General features: G+C 39.7%; 1 protein-coding gene across 1 annotated transcript in view; it reads left to right on the top strand.

The window, feature by feature from the left end:
- Positions 1 to 8,463, top strand: part of LOC310642278 (cytosolic phospholipase A2 epsilon-like) — a gene marked incomplete at its 5' end in the record, with an annotated part of 46,298 nt that extends 37,835 nt beyond the window's left edge. The window contains 5 exons of the mRNA XM_083365889.1: positions 1,686 to 1,793; positions 2,609 to 2,800; positions 4,064 to 4,230; positions 6,321 to 6,507; positions 8,138 to 8,463. Of these exons, the coding sequence (XP_083222015.1) occupies positions 1,686 to 1,793; positions 2,609 to 2,800; positions 4,064 to 4,230; positions 6,321 to 6,507; positions 8,138 to 8,352 (869 nt within the window). The 3' untranslated portion in view covers positions 8,353 to 8,463. The remainder of the gene's footprint in view (positions 1 to 1,685; positions 1,794 to 2,608; positions 2,801 to 4,063; positions 4,231 to 6,320; positions 6,508 to 8,137) is intronic.
- Positions 8,464 to 15,646: the final 7,183 nt, after the last annotated feature.

The raw sequence follows: 15,646 nt of genomic DNA, 5'->3' as shown, positions 1-15,646 counted from the left end.
ATTACAGATTTTACTGTTATAGATACTAAATTGATGTTGAATTTAATTATGGCAGCAAGACTTTTAGTAGCACAATATTGGCAGAAGGAGGAACTGCCTACTATAGAAGAGTGGACTTTGAAAGTTTCTAACTTGGCGGAAATGGCAAAGATTTCAGCATATCTGAAAGAACAATCGCAACAGAGATATATTGTGGATTGGAGAAGATGGATCGAATATATTCAGAAAAAATATGGGACTAAAAAGTTTCATTTAGCATTTGAATAAGTATTGGTTTTATAAGATGTATTATTAGTTACTTGTTATTTGTTAGTAATATAGTTATGTTGATGGGCATACCAGACCATCTTATTTGTCTCTTGAGAAATCTATATGCGGGCCAAGAAGCAACAGTGAGAACTGGACATGGAACCACTGATTGGTTCAAAATTGGGAAAGGAGTCCGGCAAGGCTGTATACTGTCACCTTGCCTATTTAACTTATATGCAGAGCACATCATGAGAAAGGCAGGGCTAGATGAATCAAAAGTTGGAATTAAGATTGCCGGAAGAAACATCAACAACCTAAGATATGCAGATGATACCACTCTAATGGCAGAAAGTGAAGAAGAACTAAAGAGCCTGGTGTTGCGGGTGAAGAAGGAGAGTGCAAAACTTGGGTTGAAACTAAACATTAAGAAAACCAAGATCATGGCATCTGGCCCTCTCAATTCCTGGCAAATAGATGGGGAAGAAATGGAGGTAGTGACAGATTTTATTTTCCTTGGCTCCAAGATCACTGCAGATGGGGACTGTAGCCAAGAAATTAAAAGACGCTTGCTCCTTGGGAGGAAAGCCATGGCAAATCTAGACAGCACACTAAAAAGCAGAGACATCACCCTGTCAACAAAAATCCGTATAGTCAAGGCTATGGTCTTCCCAGTTGCAATGTATGGCAGTGAAAGCTGGACCATAAGAAAGGCTGAGCGCCAAAGAATTGAAGCCTTTGAACTATGGTGCTGGAGAAGACTCCTGCGAGTTCCTTGGACTGCAAGGCGATCAAACCGGTCAGTCCTAGAGGAGATCAACCCTGACTGCTCTTTAGAAGGCCAGATCCTGAAGCTAAAACTCAAATACTTTGGCCACCTAATGAGAAGGAAGGACTCACTGGAGAAGAGCCTAATGCTGGGAAAGATTGAGGGCAATAGAAGAAGGGGACGACAGAGAATGAGGTGGCTGGATGGAGTCACTGAAGCAGTAGGCGTGAGCTTAGATGGACTCCAGAAGATGGTAGAGGACAGGAAGGCCTGGAGGAACATTGTCCATAGGGTCGCGATGGGTCGGACACGACTTCGCAACTAACAACAACAACAATAGTTATGTTTATGGAGAGTTAAAGTGCGATAGAATTTAATGTTTTATTTTTGTTGTTAGCATATTGTAGCTTAAGTTTGTAAGTTTATACCCTGTATTCAGCTCTGGGAAGTCGGGGAGGGGGGGAGGGGAGGGGAGGGTTGGGGGAGGGGAGGGGGAGGGAGGGAGTTTTTTTATTTAAAAAAATGTATTGTAAAACTTTTCAATAAAAAAAGAAATAAAATTAAAACTAACACATCAAGGGAGATCAACTGGGTCAGATGAATGGTAGGACAATTTTCAACTGAGTTATTTTTAGGTTGCCAGTAAAGGTATCATTCTCCTCCCCCACAGGTATGTGGAGTAGTATATTTTCACTCAACTTGTTATATATTTGGAATAGAGTTAATACTTCAGAAGAATTCTGGCATCAGTGGACTCATGACAAATTTATAGATATTGGTGAGTATCTTTCTTGCTTCTGCTTTGTATGTGTTTCCGCTGTTAAAACAATATGGATAGGGACAGTTTGGGGAAAAAATTGACAAGATCTTATAGCTGAGTTCACACACTTCATGTGAGGCTTGTTTGGTTTGGGCTGTGCAGGATAAGCCATTGTGATTTGTAAAATATGGTTTAGTGTGTTGCAGGAAGGAACTGCAGCAGCCAACTGTGGTTTTATTCAGTAAATCATAGCTACACAAACCACGGCTTAATAGCATGTGTGAACCTACTCTATATTCAGCCCCTGAATGGCTTGTTTTGACAATATTTTCCTTTAAATGATTCCAATAACCACAAGCCAACCTTAGCAAAAGACACTATGGTGCTGTAGTCTTAAAGGAGAAATGAACCTCACAAGAAATATAACCCCGATATCAGGATAGCCTTACTGCTATTAGTCTTTAGATAGGAATGTAAAATGTAAAGTTAGAGGTGGATCAGAAATGATGGCTGCATGCTTGCTAATGAATCCCAGGATCAGTTACATGCTCAGAAGGGATGAACCTGGACAAGATGATGGACGTGCATACAATGCCAATGGATGTAGAAGAGGGCTAGAGCATGGGTCATAACTTGCCTTGTCACTTGCCTTCCAATGCATTTTGAGTCCTCACCACAGTTGTCATTAATGAAGGTGAATATATGTGTCCCAGGATAATGTTGCAGGATCGAATCTCTTTTTATTTCTCAATTAGTCTTCAACACTTTTGAAAAGATAGTACATGTTTGAATTATGAAAAAACACCTTTCTTATCCTTTGTGCCTTGTTGCAGATGAAGACCCACACTTACCTACAAAGCCCTATGAGCTAAAAAGCCGCATGTTTGTCCCACCTGGAGATCTAGCCATGAAACTTCGCGGGGTGTTGACAGATCGCCTGGCTGTTGCGCAGTATCACAATTTTCTGAAGGGTTTTCAGATGCATGACTGCTACACTGAGAATACACATTTTCATAGATGGAAAGGTGAACAGCACCTATGGTTTCTAACTATAATTAACATGGCATTAGGATTAGACTTTTTAAAATGTATTTCCAAATGAGTGCATTTGGGACTAAAAATGTAGGCTGGAGGTATACAATGTTCAGTTTAGGTCTGAACTTGGGTTCAAAATGCATGCCAAGATTAAAAACAGTTAATATCATTGTTCTCCATATATTCTATATTATCTCCCTTCCACTTCATTAAGCAAAGTAGCTAATGAGTAGCAAATTATAGAAAGACTTTGGGGACTGCATCAAAAATCGTTGTGGGAATATATAATAATGTTACAACATTATATATTGTTTATATATGCTACTTTAGGCTATGATCCAGAAGTGGAGGCCCAGAGTTGCCTTACAGTAAGATGGGCAGTAAACGTAATAAATAATAATAAGGTTTAAAAGTTTGTTTCCCCTCTCCACTCATGATTGACTCAAGGGAGCAGTGTTCATCTCAGATTCTCAGGATAGGGAGCATTGTTTGAGAGACGCTTCTATCATTTTATGGTCAGCATGAAAGTACAGAACACAATAACCTTGCTTGCCAAAGTCGTACCTATTTATCTACTCACATTTGCATGTTTTCAAACTGCTAGGTTGGCCAGAACTGGGGCAAGCAATGGGACCTCACCCAGTTGCACTGCTTGGGTCTTTCATGTGCGCTGTCAGCTTTCTAGCTGACAAGCCGACCATCTTAACCATCAAAGATTTCAAAAAAGGATATAGCAAAGAGAAACAAGTCTAATTACCATACAAACATACATTCAGAACCTTAATAATGACTGTTTTTATAGAAGCATTGAGTTCTACTGGCCTCCAATAAATAAGTACATTTTACAAGCAATGCTAATTCCCTGTCTTTTCTTATACCAACCATTACATGCTTCAATTGCCATTTACTGTTATGCAATATTTATTTTACCCAATGTTAGTAAAGTTAATGTAAACAAGGAATTTACACATTCTACAATTTCTTCTGCATAGCACACTAGAATAATTTCTGGCTTTGCTTACAACTCATGGTCTGTGATTGTTGAACTTTAAATTTAAATTTCAGAATTAAATAGAAATACTGAAACACACTTTGTGGGGAGGAACATATTCAACACACAGCAAACCATAAGTTATAATTGGTGCACCCAAAAGGATGATTAAAACTCATCAAAGAACTTTGAGTTTAATGCAATTAAATAGTAGAAAAATCACATTATTTCCAGATGACAAAGAAATGTGTTTCCTTTCTAGCTACTACATTGGATTGTTGCCCCAATCAGCTAACAGAATATGATGACCACCTGGGCCTGGTGGATGCTGGATTTTTCATCAATACAAGTTGTCCACCACTCTTAAGGCTAGAGAGGAAAGTGGATGTCATTCTGCATTTGAGTTACAGTGCAGGTTCACAAGCATTGGTAATAGATTTTATTTTATTGCTTGCTTGCTTATGTCTGATATCTAGGGTAGAAGCTATTCAATGCATTTAATAGATATAACAATCTCAGTGGAATTTGCCCACAGGTTTATTTAAAAAAACAGTAAAAGAAAAGATTGAGGACATACATGAATTGTGTATGCAATTTTATACTTGTGTTTTCTGAAGGAATTACCATAAAGCTCAATAGGTCTGACTTCCAAATGAGAGTAGGATTACTCTTTTAAAAGATCAAAACTGGATAAAAAATGTTAGCAATTTCAGTAAGGGGTATCTACAGGGGGAGGGAAGTGACCACAATGAAAGCCCTGCTCCTTTTTACATATATTACATGTGAGACACATATAAACAAGGAAAAAGGCAATGGGCTTTGATTGCACAGTCACAGCTGTCAACTTGGACATTCCCGCTTGTGAGTTCACTGAAGCCTGGCACTCCACAAGCAATTCCATCAACAGACACATTGACTTACAAGCAGCCTACAAACCCCTCAGAATCCAAATCAACCACACAGCCAATCAGAGACAGCACCAACCCTCAACCAACCCCTCCTCCCCCCACCAGCAGTTTACCTCCCAATGATTCTGACCTGATGTAACCTCCCCATCATAAGACCCATCACAAGCCTCTCCCTGATGATTCATACATGACCCATCACAAGGCCCATCACAAGGCCCTCACTGGACACACCCACAGCTTATAAACAGATGAACACTGACACTGACATCCCCTAAACTCTGCTGAAGATATTACCTAGCCTGGTAACGAAATGTTCAGAAACCAACCCACAAGTTCGGAGAATGAACCTTCTCCCTCACTCTTTTGCTGTTTAATTCAAAAAGTTTAAAATCATATTTAAAAAGCAACAAAAATAAAAGCAAGTCCAAAGTGTTTAAAAATGTCCTTAAAAGTGGCAAAGAGGTCATGATTATGAGCAAAGACCCATGCTTCCAAAGCTCTCAGATGCTCTGCTCATAAGGTGACTACAAAACCTCAAGTCCTGTAATCCATTTACAAGAAACAGCTGTGCAGAATACACAAGGGCAAGCTTGAAGATTTCTCCTCAATCTGGAAATAATGTTGGAGATCTTGATCTTGCAGCCAGCTGTTAATTCCAATGTAACACTGCAAAAAATGTCTAATTTGCCATGTCTCTCAGGCAGAAATGTTTTAAATATATATTTTTATTATTATATAAACCATCCAGAGTATCTACATGAGATTGGTAGTTACACAAGTGTGATTAAATAAATAATAAGGACATAATATCTTTTGTGTAAAATATTTCAGACTTATGTTAGACAACTGCCTGAGGTGGTTCAGTTGCTAAAGCCCTGCTCTCAGTATAGTAGGAAGAAATTAGATTATGTGTTTAAAACCTCTAAATCAGGATCACAAACATAGTGCTATAAAATAAGTCCATGATTGCAATCTAGACTAGACTAGACTAGACTAGACTAGACTAGACTAGACTAGACTAGACTAGACTAGACTAGAATAGAATAGAATAGAATAGAATAGAATAGAATAGAATAGAATAGAATAGAATAGAATAGAATAGAATAGAATTATTTATTGGTCAAGTGTGACACAAGGAATTTGTCTCTGGTGCATAAGCTCACAGTGTACATATAAACAGCAAGTAATAGGTCATAGGTCATAATCATAGTTACAATCATTAATTATAAATTACAAACAACAATTGATAAACCATAAGAAATTATTTGTCACTCATATACAAATGTAAGATAATGCAGTCTATGTAACTCTTTAAGTCCTAAATTCAGATATTGCTAGTCTTTATGATTGCATTACATCACTACAACTTTTACTTGTTGTCAGTTCTAATATTTAGGTTATAAGAAGCAAGGAGTTCACCATGAGCTTATTGAATAGTTTCACAGTTTAATTTCTAATTCTAATTCTTGGGTTTGTAAACCCAAACCTTTCTGTTGAACTGGTACTATATAACTGGTATTTTACTGTAGTGCAGTAAGAACAATTGGGATTCACAATTGCTTACTCTCATTTCTCATAAAATCTCTTTCTTTGATTTTTATATGAGCATAGCCTCTAGAAGATGCTTGTAAGTACTACACAGAACAAGGGATCCCATTTCCAAATGTTGTCTTAACAGATGAAGACAGGAAACAACTGAAAGAGTGCTACTACTTCAATCAGTCAGAGATATCTGATTGTCCCATCTTAGTTTTCTTTCCATTAGTGAATGATACTTTCCAATATTATAGTGCACCTGGTAAGTTATTGGTGTTAATCAGACAACTGGTTACAGTTTATTTGGAGGTTACAACTTTGCTTTTACTGGAAAAAGTATTATGTGCTTAGATTTTGCTTATGCACCATACATAATACTTGATTAGGGAATGCTGATTTTTGCAAAGATTCATTAGGGATACCAGCTTGCTTTGACTCCCTATGTTTACTTCTTTTGAATTATGAAAATAAAAAAATAAACATATCATTATTAACAACGATTTATAATATGTTTGAAAGATAGTGGAACAAAAGATGAATATAGTTTCTTTGTGTTATTGTGAATTAGGCAACTATGTTTGTAAATCAGTTCTCTTTTCTTACTAAAGATAATGTATCAGAATATTTTATAGAATAGGGATGGTCATCTCCTGTCCTATGGTCTCTCCAAGACCCCATTTCCAGTGTTCTAGCATCTCCAAAAGTTGACTTGATTTTTTGAAAATTCATTAAAACTTTTAATTTAGGAGACAAGTCATTCCAATTTTCCCCATTCCCCCTTCGCCCCAGACATAGAAACTGCACTGCTGCAATTCAACTATTTTGCCACCAAATGTTGATAATAAGTGGAAAGTTTGCCTTTCAGAGATTCCGTTTCCCATGTTCACTCCCCTAAAAGGATCAGCCTGTAGAGAGCCATGGCAATGGCCTTGAATGGAGTATTCAGAAACCATTACAGAAACAACAAAGCCAGAACACTCCTTTAGCTTTAGGAAAGGAAATAGTGTTAGGAACAGTCTCAGGCTAGCTCCTCTTTGACTCAGTGGGGTAGAAGAGGTAAGAGAGACTTGCAAAAGTCTATCTCAATAAAGCCTATCTCAGTAAAGTATCATTGTAACCTTCCCCTGGAGTGAGTTTCCTAGTTTAGTTTACTTCAGGGGTCTTCAAACCTGGCCCTTTTATGACTTATGGACTTCAACTCCCAGAATTCCTCAGCCAGGCACGCTGGCTGTGGAATTCTGGGAGGTGAAGTCCACAAGTCATAAAAGGGCCAAGTTTGAAGGCCTCTGGTCTACCTCATAGAACTGATACAGCTCCACCCTTTCTTGTAAATAATCATCATTATCATAAATTACCTTCCAGATAATCAGGAAGGAAGGCTGAAATTCCTAACCCTGTGAAACTTATCCTTGACAAGATTAGGGGTATTGTGAAGTAAAGAAGAGGGACACATTTTCTGATACTCTTATTCTCATATGTTCTTATAAACTTTGACTGATACCTACCAATCTCTCTCTCTTTACCTTTCTGGCACTGAAGTTCTAAGTGTATGGACCAGTCAAACTCAGAAGCTGATGGCAGGGATAAAGGGAGGAGTGTATTGTTGAATTTTCTTGTCTGAACTTGCAGCCCTCTCTTTGAACTTGAAAGGAGAAATCTGAAGAGGCTGGATTCCCCTGAAATGCTGTACCAGAGGCTTTATGACTGCAGCCTTTATTTGGCCAAAATAAGATTGTGCCAATGGGTACAGGATCAAATGAGCTCATTTATATTAAACTAGATTAGACTTAAAGAACAAAATCCACATGCTAAAAACTTTTCATTAAATGTATTTTTCCTCCTGAAATAAGGCAATGATAAAATAATCTTTAATTTTTTGTTATTCATTCTAGGTGAGAAGCGCTCCGAAGCCAATATGGCTGGAGGCAACATTGATGTTTCTACTTGCAAAACCCCTTATTCCACTTTCTGCCTGAAATATTCGGATGAGGATTTTGACAAGCTTGTGAACCTAAGCGAATACAACATCCTGAATAACCAACACCTGATTTTTCAGGCTTTGCATGCAGCAATAGAACGGAAAAGGCAGCACTGCTGCAAGAATTAAAACTCCTTTCTATGTGTCATCATAAATAGATTGTGGTTGTCTTTTTTCCCTTCTCAAATTAATTATTGTACTTTAAAGACAAACAAGTTGTCATAGAAAGACACAGCATCACCCCAGTCCTGTAGGCATTTCTGTCAATGTGTCAGTATCTTTAGATATTCAACTATAATTATGGTCATAAGTGCTAAATGCATTGTAGATTTTGTCCTGACATCCACCCATCACACCACCCAAAATTTTAACAAGTAAGTCTGAAAAAATGTACTAAAACTCTTATTTACATCAAGAATAACAGTGGAATGGGCAGTCAGGAGACACTCTGCTTCTCTTTGCACATGCAGAATGGAAAATGTTGTGAACCTTGTAACACAGCAGTCCTAAGGCTACCTCTGCATTTTTTCCCCATTAAAAAGTAGAGGATTTTTTTCTTTTTTAGCAGTATGAGCCCCTGGTAATCAAACTGGGAAGCTTGCAGTTATTGGATAAAGCTTTTAGTTATGGTACAGTGTTTCTGTGAAAAGGAAAAAAAAGTTTAAGGCTAGTAGTGCTACTCCAGCATTGAGAATATAATTAGCTTTTCTTGCAAAATAAAATCTTCTGTTGCTCCTTGTCCTGGCTTCCAACTGTTCTCCTTTCATTCTGGCTTGATAAAGCTGGGGTCTTCAAACTTGGTCCTTTTATGACTTGAGGAATTCTGGGAGTTGAAGTCCAGAAGTCATAAAAGGGCCAAGTTTGAAGACCCCTGTGATAAAGGAACCCAAATGTACAAGTCCTGGCTTAGCAGCATTTTAAAGGAGCAAAGCTTGACACTGTCCTTTATTCCCACCAACATTTTTTTTTACTTTGGAGAAAAAGAGAAGAGGAGAGTGAAAGTGATGGAAACTGCAGCGACAAGACAAGTCAGTCACTTAGTGGCTTGCAAATATTTAAACAGGCCTAGCTCTGTAATAAGCAGGCCTATCTATGTATCACCTATGTATGTATGTATGTATGTATGTAGGTATGTATGTGTGTGTGTGTGTGTGTGTATGTATGTATGTGGTTTCCAGAAGCTGAAAATGACTTTTTTTTTATTTTAATCCCATTTATATCTCGCCCTTCTCCGAAGACTCAGGGCGGCTTACAATCTAAGAAGCACAAATCAAATGTGCTTAGCAGTAGCCTTCATTCTATGTATATGCCTGCTTATTAGGGCTTTCAGCCCCCCCCCAAGCGGCATTATTACAAAGTCAGCTTAATTGCCCCCAACAATCTGCGTCCTCATTTTACCTACCTCGGAAGGATGGAAGGCTGAGTCAACCTTGAGCCTGGTGGGATGCGAACCTGCACTAATTGCAGGCAGCTGGTGTTACTTAAGGAAGCATTAGCCCACTGCTCCACCAAGACTTGATGGCACACACAGGTAACCCTCAACGTATTACCACAATTGGGACCAGAATTTCCATTGCTAAGCAAGGGGGTTGTCTATCATGCCCAATTCTGCTACCTTTTTTGCCTCAGTTGTTAAGCAAATCACTATAGTTCAGCGAATCATATGGCCATTAAGTGAATCTGATTCAGGATTGAACAACAATTAGCAGACCTGAGGAGATTTGTTACCATGAATAAAATATTCAGGGATGCAGAACTGGAGGAGATTCAGAAAAACTGTGAAGATGGAAGACCCCAAAAGAATAGTAGAATAGTAGAAGAAACTGGACTTCCGGAAGTGGCATCCACACAGAGAACCGGTTGTTCACATAATTGAACCCCACCACTGCTGCCAGCATTGAAAGTAGTGCCCCAAAAGACAAGAGCAGGAAAGAACAGAAACAAGTAATTTAAAGAACATAAAAGAGAAAAAATGGGAGACTTAAGGATTAAGACAATCCTCATTAATAATATTGGCTTTGCACCAGAAAAAATGAAGAAACTTTAGAAACACAAGGCAACAAACAATAGCAAGAGTGGGGAAAATATAATGGAATGAGGCATAAATCATCCAGTTTAAGCAAAACTAGCTATTAGAACCAGCGCCAATTCCAAATATAGACCGTATACTTATATTCAAGTATAAATGGCATTAGAAATTCTGAAAATGGAAAACAAATGAAAAGAAAACAATCCAGTTTTGGAAAGATCTATGGGAAACTCGAAAAGACTATAATAAAAAAGCTATATGGATAAAGTAATTTGAAGGTGAATTTAGTAAAAAATCAAATGAATGAAATAATAATGGAGCAATAATGATTAAAAATCATGTGAAAAGGATTAAAAATTGGACATCTCCTGGAAATCAAGAATTGCATGACTTTTGGTTCAAATATCTGATAGCTTACATACAATTATAGATAAATAGCTTAATGAAATATTGCATAAAGACAACATCAATGGCTGGTTGACAACTGGCAAAACTTATCTGATTCAAAAACACCCAGCAAAAAGACCAAGAAACTATATGTTTGTTTATGTTTATGTTTATTGGACTTATATACCGCCCTTCTCCCGTAGGACTCAGGGCGGTTCACAAGGAATTTAAAATAACAATACACATTACAAAAGTTAAGAACAATTAAAATAATTAAATTTGGTCCTTGAATAAAATAAAACCCCTATTAAACTCCAATTAAAACCCAATTAAATAAAATTACAAATTAAACTTCTCAGTCCTGGCCGGAAAGCTCAAAGAGCCAGGTCTTCAGGTCCCGGCGGAATGAACGAAGGTCAGGGGCAGTCCTGAGCTCTATGGACAGCTGGTTCCAAAGGGCAGGCGCACCCACAGAGAAGGCCCTCCCCCTGGGTGTTACCCGCCGGCAATCCTTTGCCGGCGGTACCCTGAGGAGGCCCTCCCTGTGGGAGCGCACAGGACGAAGGGAGCTTGATGCCGGCAGCAGGTGTTCCCTCAAATATCCCAGACCCAAGCCAGGTAGGGCTTTATAGGTCATCACCAGCACCTTGAATCTCACCCGGAGGGCAACCGGAAGCCAATGCAGCTCATGGAGCAGAGGTGTTACATGGGAGTATCGGGAAACCCCCATCACAACTCTCGTAGCTGCATTCTGCACCAGCTGAAGCCTCCGAGTGGTCCCCAAGGGCAGCCCCATGTAGAGAGCGTTGCAGTAGTCCAACCGGGAGGTCACGAGCGCATGAGTGACTGTGCGTAGGGCATCTTGGTCCAGATAGGGCTGCAACTGGTGCACCAGGCAAACCTGGGCAAAGGCCCCCCTGGTCACGGCTCCTATATGATCTTCAAAACTGAGCCACGAATCCAGGAGGCTGCCCACGTTGCGAGCCCTATCAATGGGGGGTAACACCTCACCCCCATCATTAAAGGTGGAATAGACTGGTTAACCCGAGATGCCGGTACGCACAGGCACTCAGTCTTGGCAGGATTGAGATGAACCCTGTTTCTCCCCATCCAGACCCGGACCGCATCCAGGCAACGGGACATCACGGCGAGGGCATCGCTGGGTTGGTTCGGGGTGGAAAGAAAAAGCTGGGTATCATCAGCATACTGATGATACCCCACCCCGAAACCACAAATGATCTCACCCAGCAGCTTCATATAGATGTTGAACAGGAGGGGAGAGAGAACCAACCCCTGAGGAACTCCACAAATGAGAGGCCTCGGGGCGGATCTCTGCCCTCCTGTCAACACCGACTGCGAGCGGCCCAGAAGATAGGAGAAGAACCACTGCAAAACAGTGCCTCCCACTCCCAACCCCCTGAGACGCTGCAGTAGGATACCATGGTCGATGGTATCAAAAGCCGCTGAGAGATCTAATAGGACTAGGACAGAGGAAGAACCCATGTCCCGAGCCCGCCAGAGATCATTCACCAGCGTGACCAATGCCGTCTCCGTGCTGTACCCGGACCTGAAGCCCAATTGGTACGGGTCAAGGTAATCAGTTTCCTCCAGGAACAGAGGAAGCTGATGTGCCAGCAGACTCTCAACAACCTTCGCCAAAAAGCGAAGGTTGGAGACCGGATGATAATTATTTAAAATCGCTGGGTCCAGGGCAGGCTTCTTGAGAAGGGGCCTCACCACCACCTCCTTCAAAGCAGCGGGGAAGACACCCCCATTCAAAGAGTCAGATATTACTGCCTGGAACCAGCTTCATGTCTCCTCCCGAGCTGCATAAATCAGCCAGGAGGGACATGGGTCCAATAAACAGGTGGTGGAGCTCAGCCTCCCCATCATCCTGTCCACATCATCAGCAGAAACAGGATCGAACTCAGTCCAGATAACATGCTCAAGACCGTCCGATTCCTCCACGTCAGACTCTGCCCAGTCAGAGTCCAAACTGGCCCGGATCTGAGCAATTTTGTCCATCAGATGATGACTAAATTCCTCGGCCTGACCCTGTAAGGGCTCCTCCCTCACCTCCTGATTAAGAAGGGAGTGAGTCACCCTAAACAGGGCGGCCAGGTGATTATCTGCGGACACGATGATGGCAGCGAAGTAGTTAGCCCTCGATGTCCTCATTGCCGCAAGATAAGACCTTACAAAGGTTCTTAACTGCAATTAGTCAGATTCGGAACGGTTGGACCTCCAACCGCTCTCTAGACCCCGTCTCCGATGCTTCATCTCCTGGAGCTCCGCAGAAAACCATGGAGCCCAATGGGATCTGCGCCGGGTCAGGGGTTGCAAGGGTACAACACAGTTGAGTGCCTCGGTGGCCGCCCTTTCCCAGGCATCCACCAAGGCATCGACTGGGCTGTGAGTGAGGGCAATGGGTATAGACCCAAGCGCCATCTGGAACCGTTCTGGGTCCATTAGGCGCCTGGGGCGGAACCACCTGGTCGGTTCCGCAGTCCAGTGGTGGGGGATGGCATAACGGAAGACCAGCCACAGGAGGTGATGATTGGACCATGACAGGGGAACAATAGTTGGTGAACCCCCTCCCAAATCATCCAACCAATAGCATGCTTGCCTACAGTGTTTAAATTACTCAAAGGCATAATAACAGACAACATCCAAAATTGTTTAGAAGAAAATAACATCCAGTAGAATAGAAAGGAAATAAAAAGAAAAGCAGTGGTACAAAAATTAACTTTTGATTCATAAAATGGTTCTGGAGAATTACAAAAGCTGAAAAACCAATTTACATATTGTTTGGATTTTTGAATCAAAAAGTTTTTGATTCATTCCCACATAGCTGGATCATCAAACATTTGGAAACAACTGGTATCAGTAAAAACATTAGAATGCCTACAGAAAAAATAATGGGACAGTAGAAGACATGATTAGTGGTTGGAAATAATTATTTTTGTTATTTGTCATTACTATCATTCTATTTTGGTGGTCTTGAAGAAAACAAATTTTGGCTAACAAACAACAAATTATGCTACCTAATGACTTTATATAGATGATCTTGAAGCTGTATGGAAAATCAGGAATCAAAATTTAGTTATTGATAAATATCATAAGAATTTTTAGCCCAGATATAAAATACAAAATAAAATGATGGAAACACCATTAAAGCCATCAATACCTGGGCTATACCTGCTTTAGTTATGTGCCCCTCTTTCCACTTTTTATACTTGCCCGTTTTGTCTTTCAATTTATCAGAGAGTTCATGCTGGTTTCTTTTGAGAGCTGTCATTTTTCTTCTTCATTGGTGTTGTGCTAGACTGGGCTTTTATAATCTCACTTTTCAAAATTTCTCAAGCTTCTTGAGTTGTTTTCCCCTTGAGGATTCTCATCCATTGAATCCTTGCCAAGCTCTTTCTAGGTTTATTGAAATTAGCTCTCTTAAAATCCAGGACTCTAGTTTCACTGTGTTCTGTTGCTTGTGCTTGCATAATGTTGAATTCCAATATTGTACGGTCACTCCCCTCCAAGGTTCCTGTAGTTTCAACATCTTCTATCATTTCATCTCTGTTAGTGAGAATTAAGTCCAATATGACTGATCCCCTAGTTCCCTTCTCTATTTTGGGGGAGACAAAGTTGTCTGCTAGGTTGGTAAGGAATCTGTTTGATCTTCCACTTGGAGTAGAGATTGTCTCCCAGTTGATGTCAGAGTAATTAAAGTCCCCCATTACTATTGTGATGTGCTTCCTACATACCTTAGTTAACTGACTAGCAAAAAAATCATCTATTACCTCTGTTTGGTTGGGTGGCCTATAGTATACACCTATGGCAATGTCATTTTTTCTCCCTTTTATATTGACCTGCATCATCATATACTGCTGGAATTATTAAATGGACATAAGCTGAACTGGATAAACAAAAGGTTAATTCTCACTATGCATTACATCCCCATAGGAATATTAATAGATTATACCTGGAGGCAGAAGTTTACTTCAGGTCAAACAAATTGTCAAAGAAGAATAGCATACATTGGCTGATGCATAAAAGATAGCCAAGAAAACAAGCATTGGTGCCAGTTAAAAATTGGAACTTACTGTACTTGCAGGAAACAGCACATTGAAATAATGTAATAAAAAACAAAAACAGAATGCTGGCACAGAAAAGCATGGTCAATTGCTTCAAGGATCAAGGAGAAAGAGGATAAAGATAACATCTGATAATGGCATACGACTGGAATATTTAAAAAAAAGAAAAAGAAAAGAAAGTGAAGGCTTGATTTTGGATGTACAAGAACAAGCTATTTGAACTAATGTGATTAAGGCCAAAATTGAAAAGTCATTAAACAGTAGATTGTGCAAAGAAACAGAAGAAATGGTAGATCATATACTCAGGTCATGCAAGAAAATTACACAAATTGATTATAAAAAACACAACACAATTGCCAAAACAATTCACTGGAATATCTGTAGAAATTTACATGTACAGGTAATGAATAATTAGTGGGAATATATAGTTGAAGAAGTCATAAAAATTAGCAGGTTAAAATATTGTGGAATTTCCAAATAGAGTCTTGGCTTGTATCACACCAGACACAACTGTGCTTAAAAAGAAATTGTGAATAATTGATGTGGGCAATATCAGGAAATAGTAGAATAGAAGACAAAGAATTGGAGCAGATCAAAAAAGTATCCCGATCTGAAAACCTGAAGTTGAAAATTCTGGCATAAACCAGTTGTGGTAGTCCTCCCAATGGTCATTAGCACTCTGGGTATCATACTCAAAAAAATCTTGTGCAGCACTTAGGAAATCTGTGCATCGACAAATTTTCTTATCAGTCAATTGCAAAAGGTCACATTACTGGGATCCACATATCTACTACACTAATACATCATGATATCCTAGTTTGTGGATATAGATATGAATTCATAAAGCCAACACTACGGTAGTTAAAGAACTGGCACCTATGATTTCCCATTGTTGTGTACTGTAAATAATAATAAG

The sequence above is a fragment of the Vipera ursinii genome (genome assembly GCF_947247035.1).
Source record: "Vipera ursinii genome assembly, chromosome: 1".
NCBI lineage: Eukaryota > Metazoa > Chordata > Lepidosauria > Squamata > Viperidae > Vipera > Vipera ursinii.
This window is presented reverse-complemented; position numbering and strand designations above follow the sequence as displayed.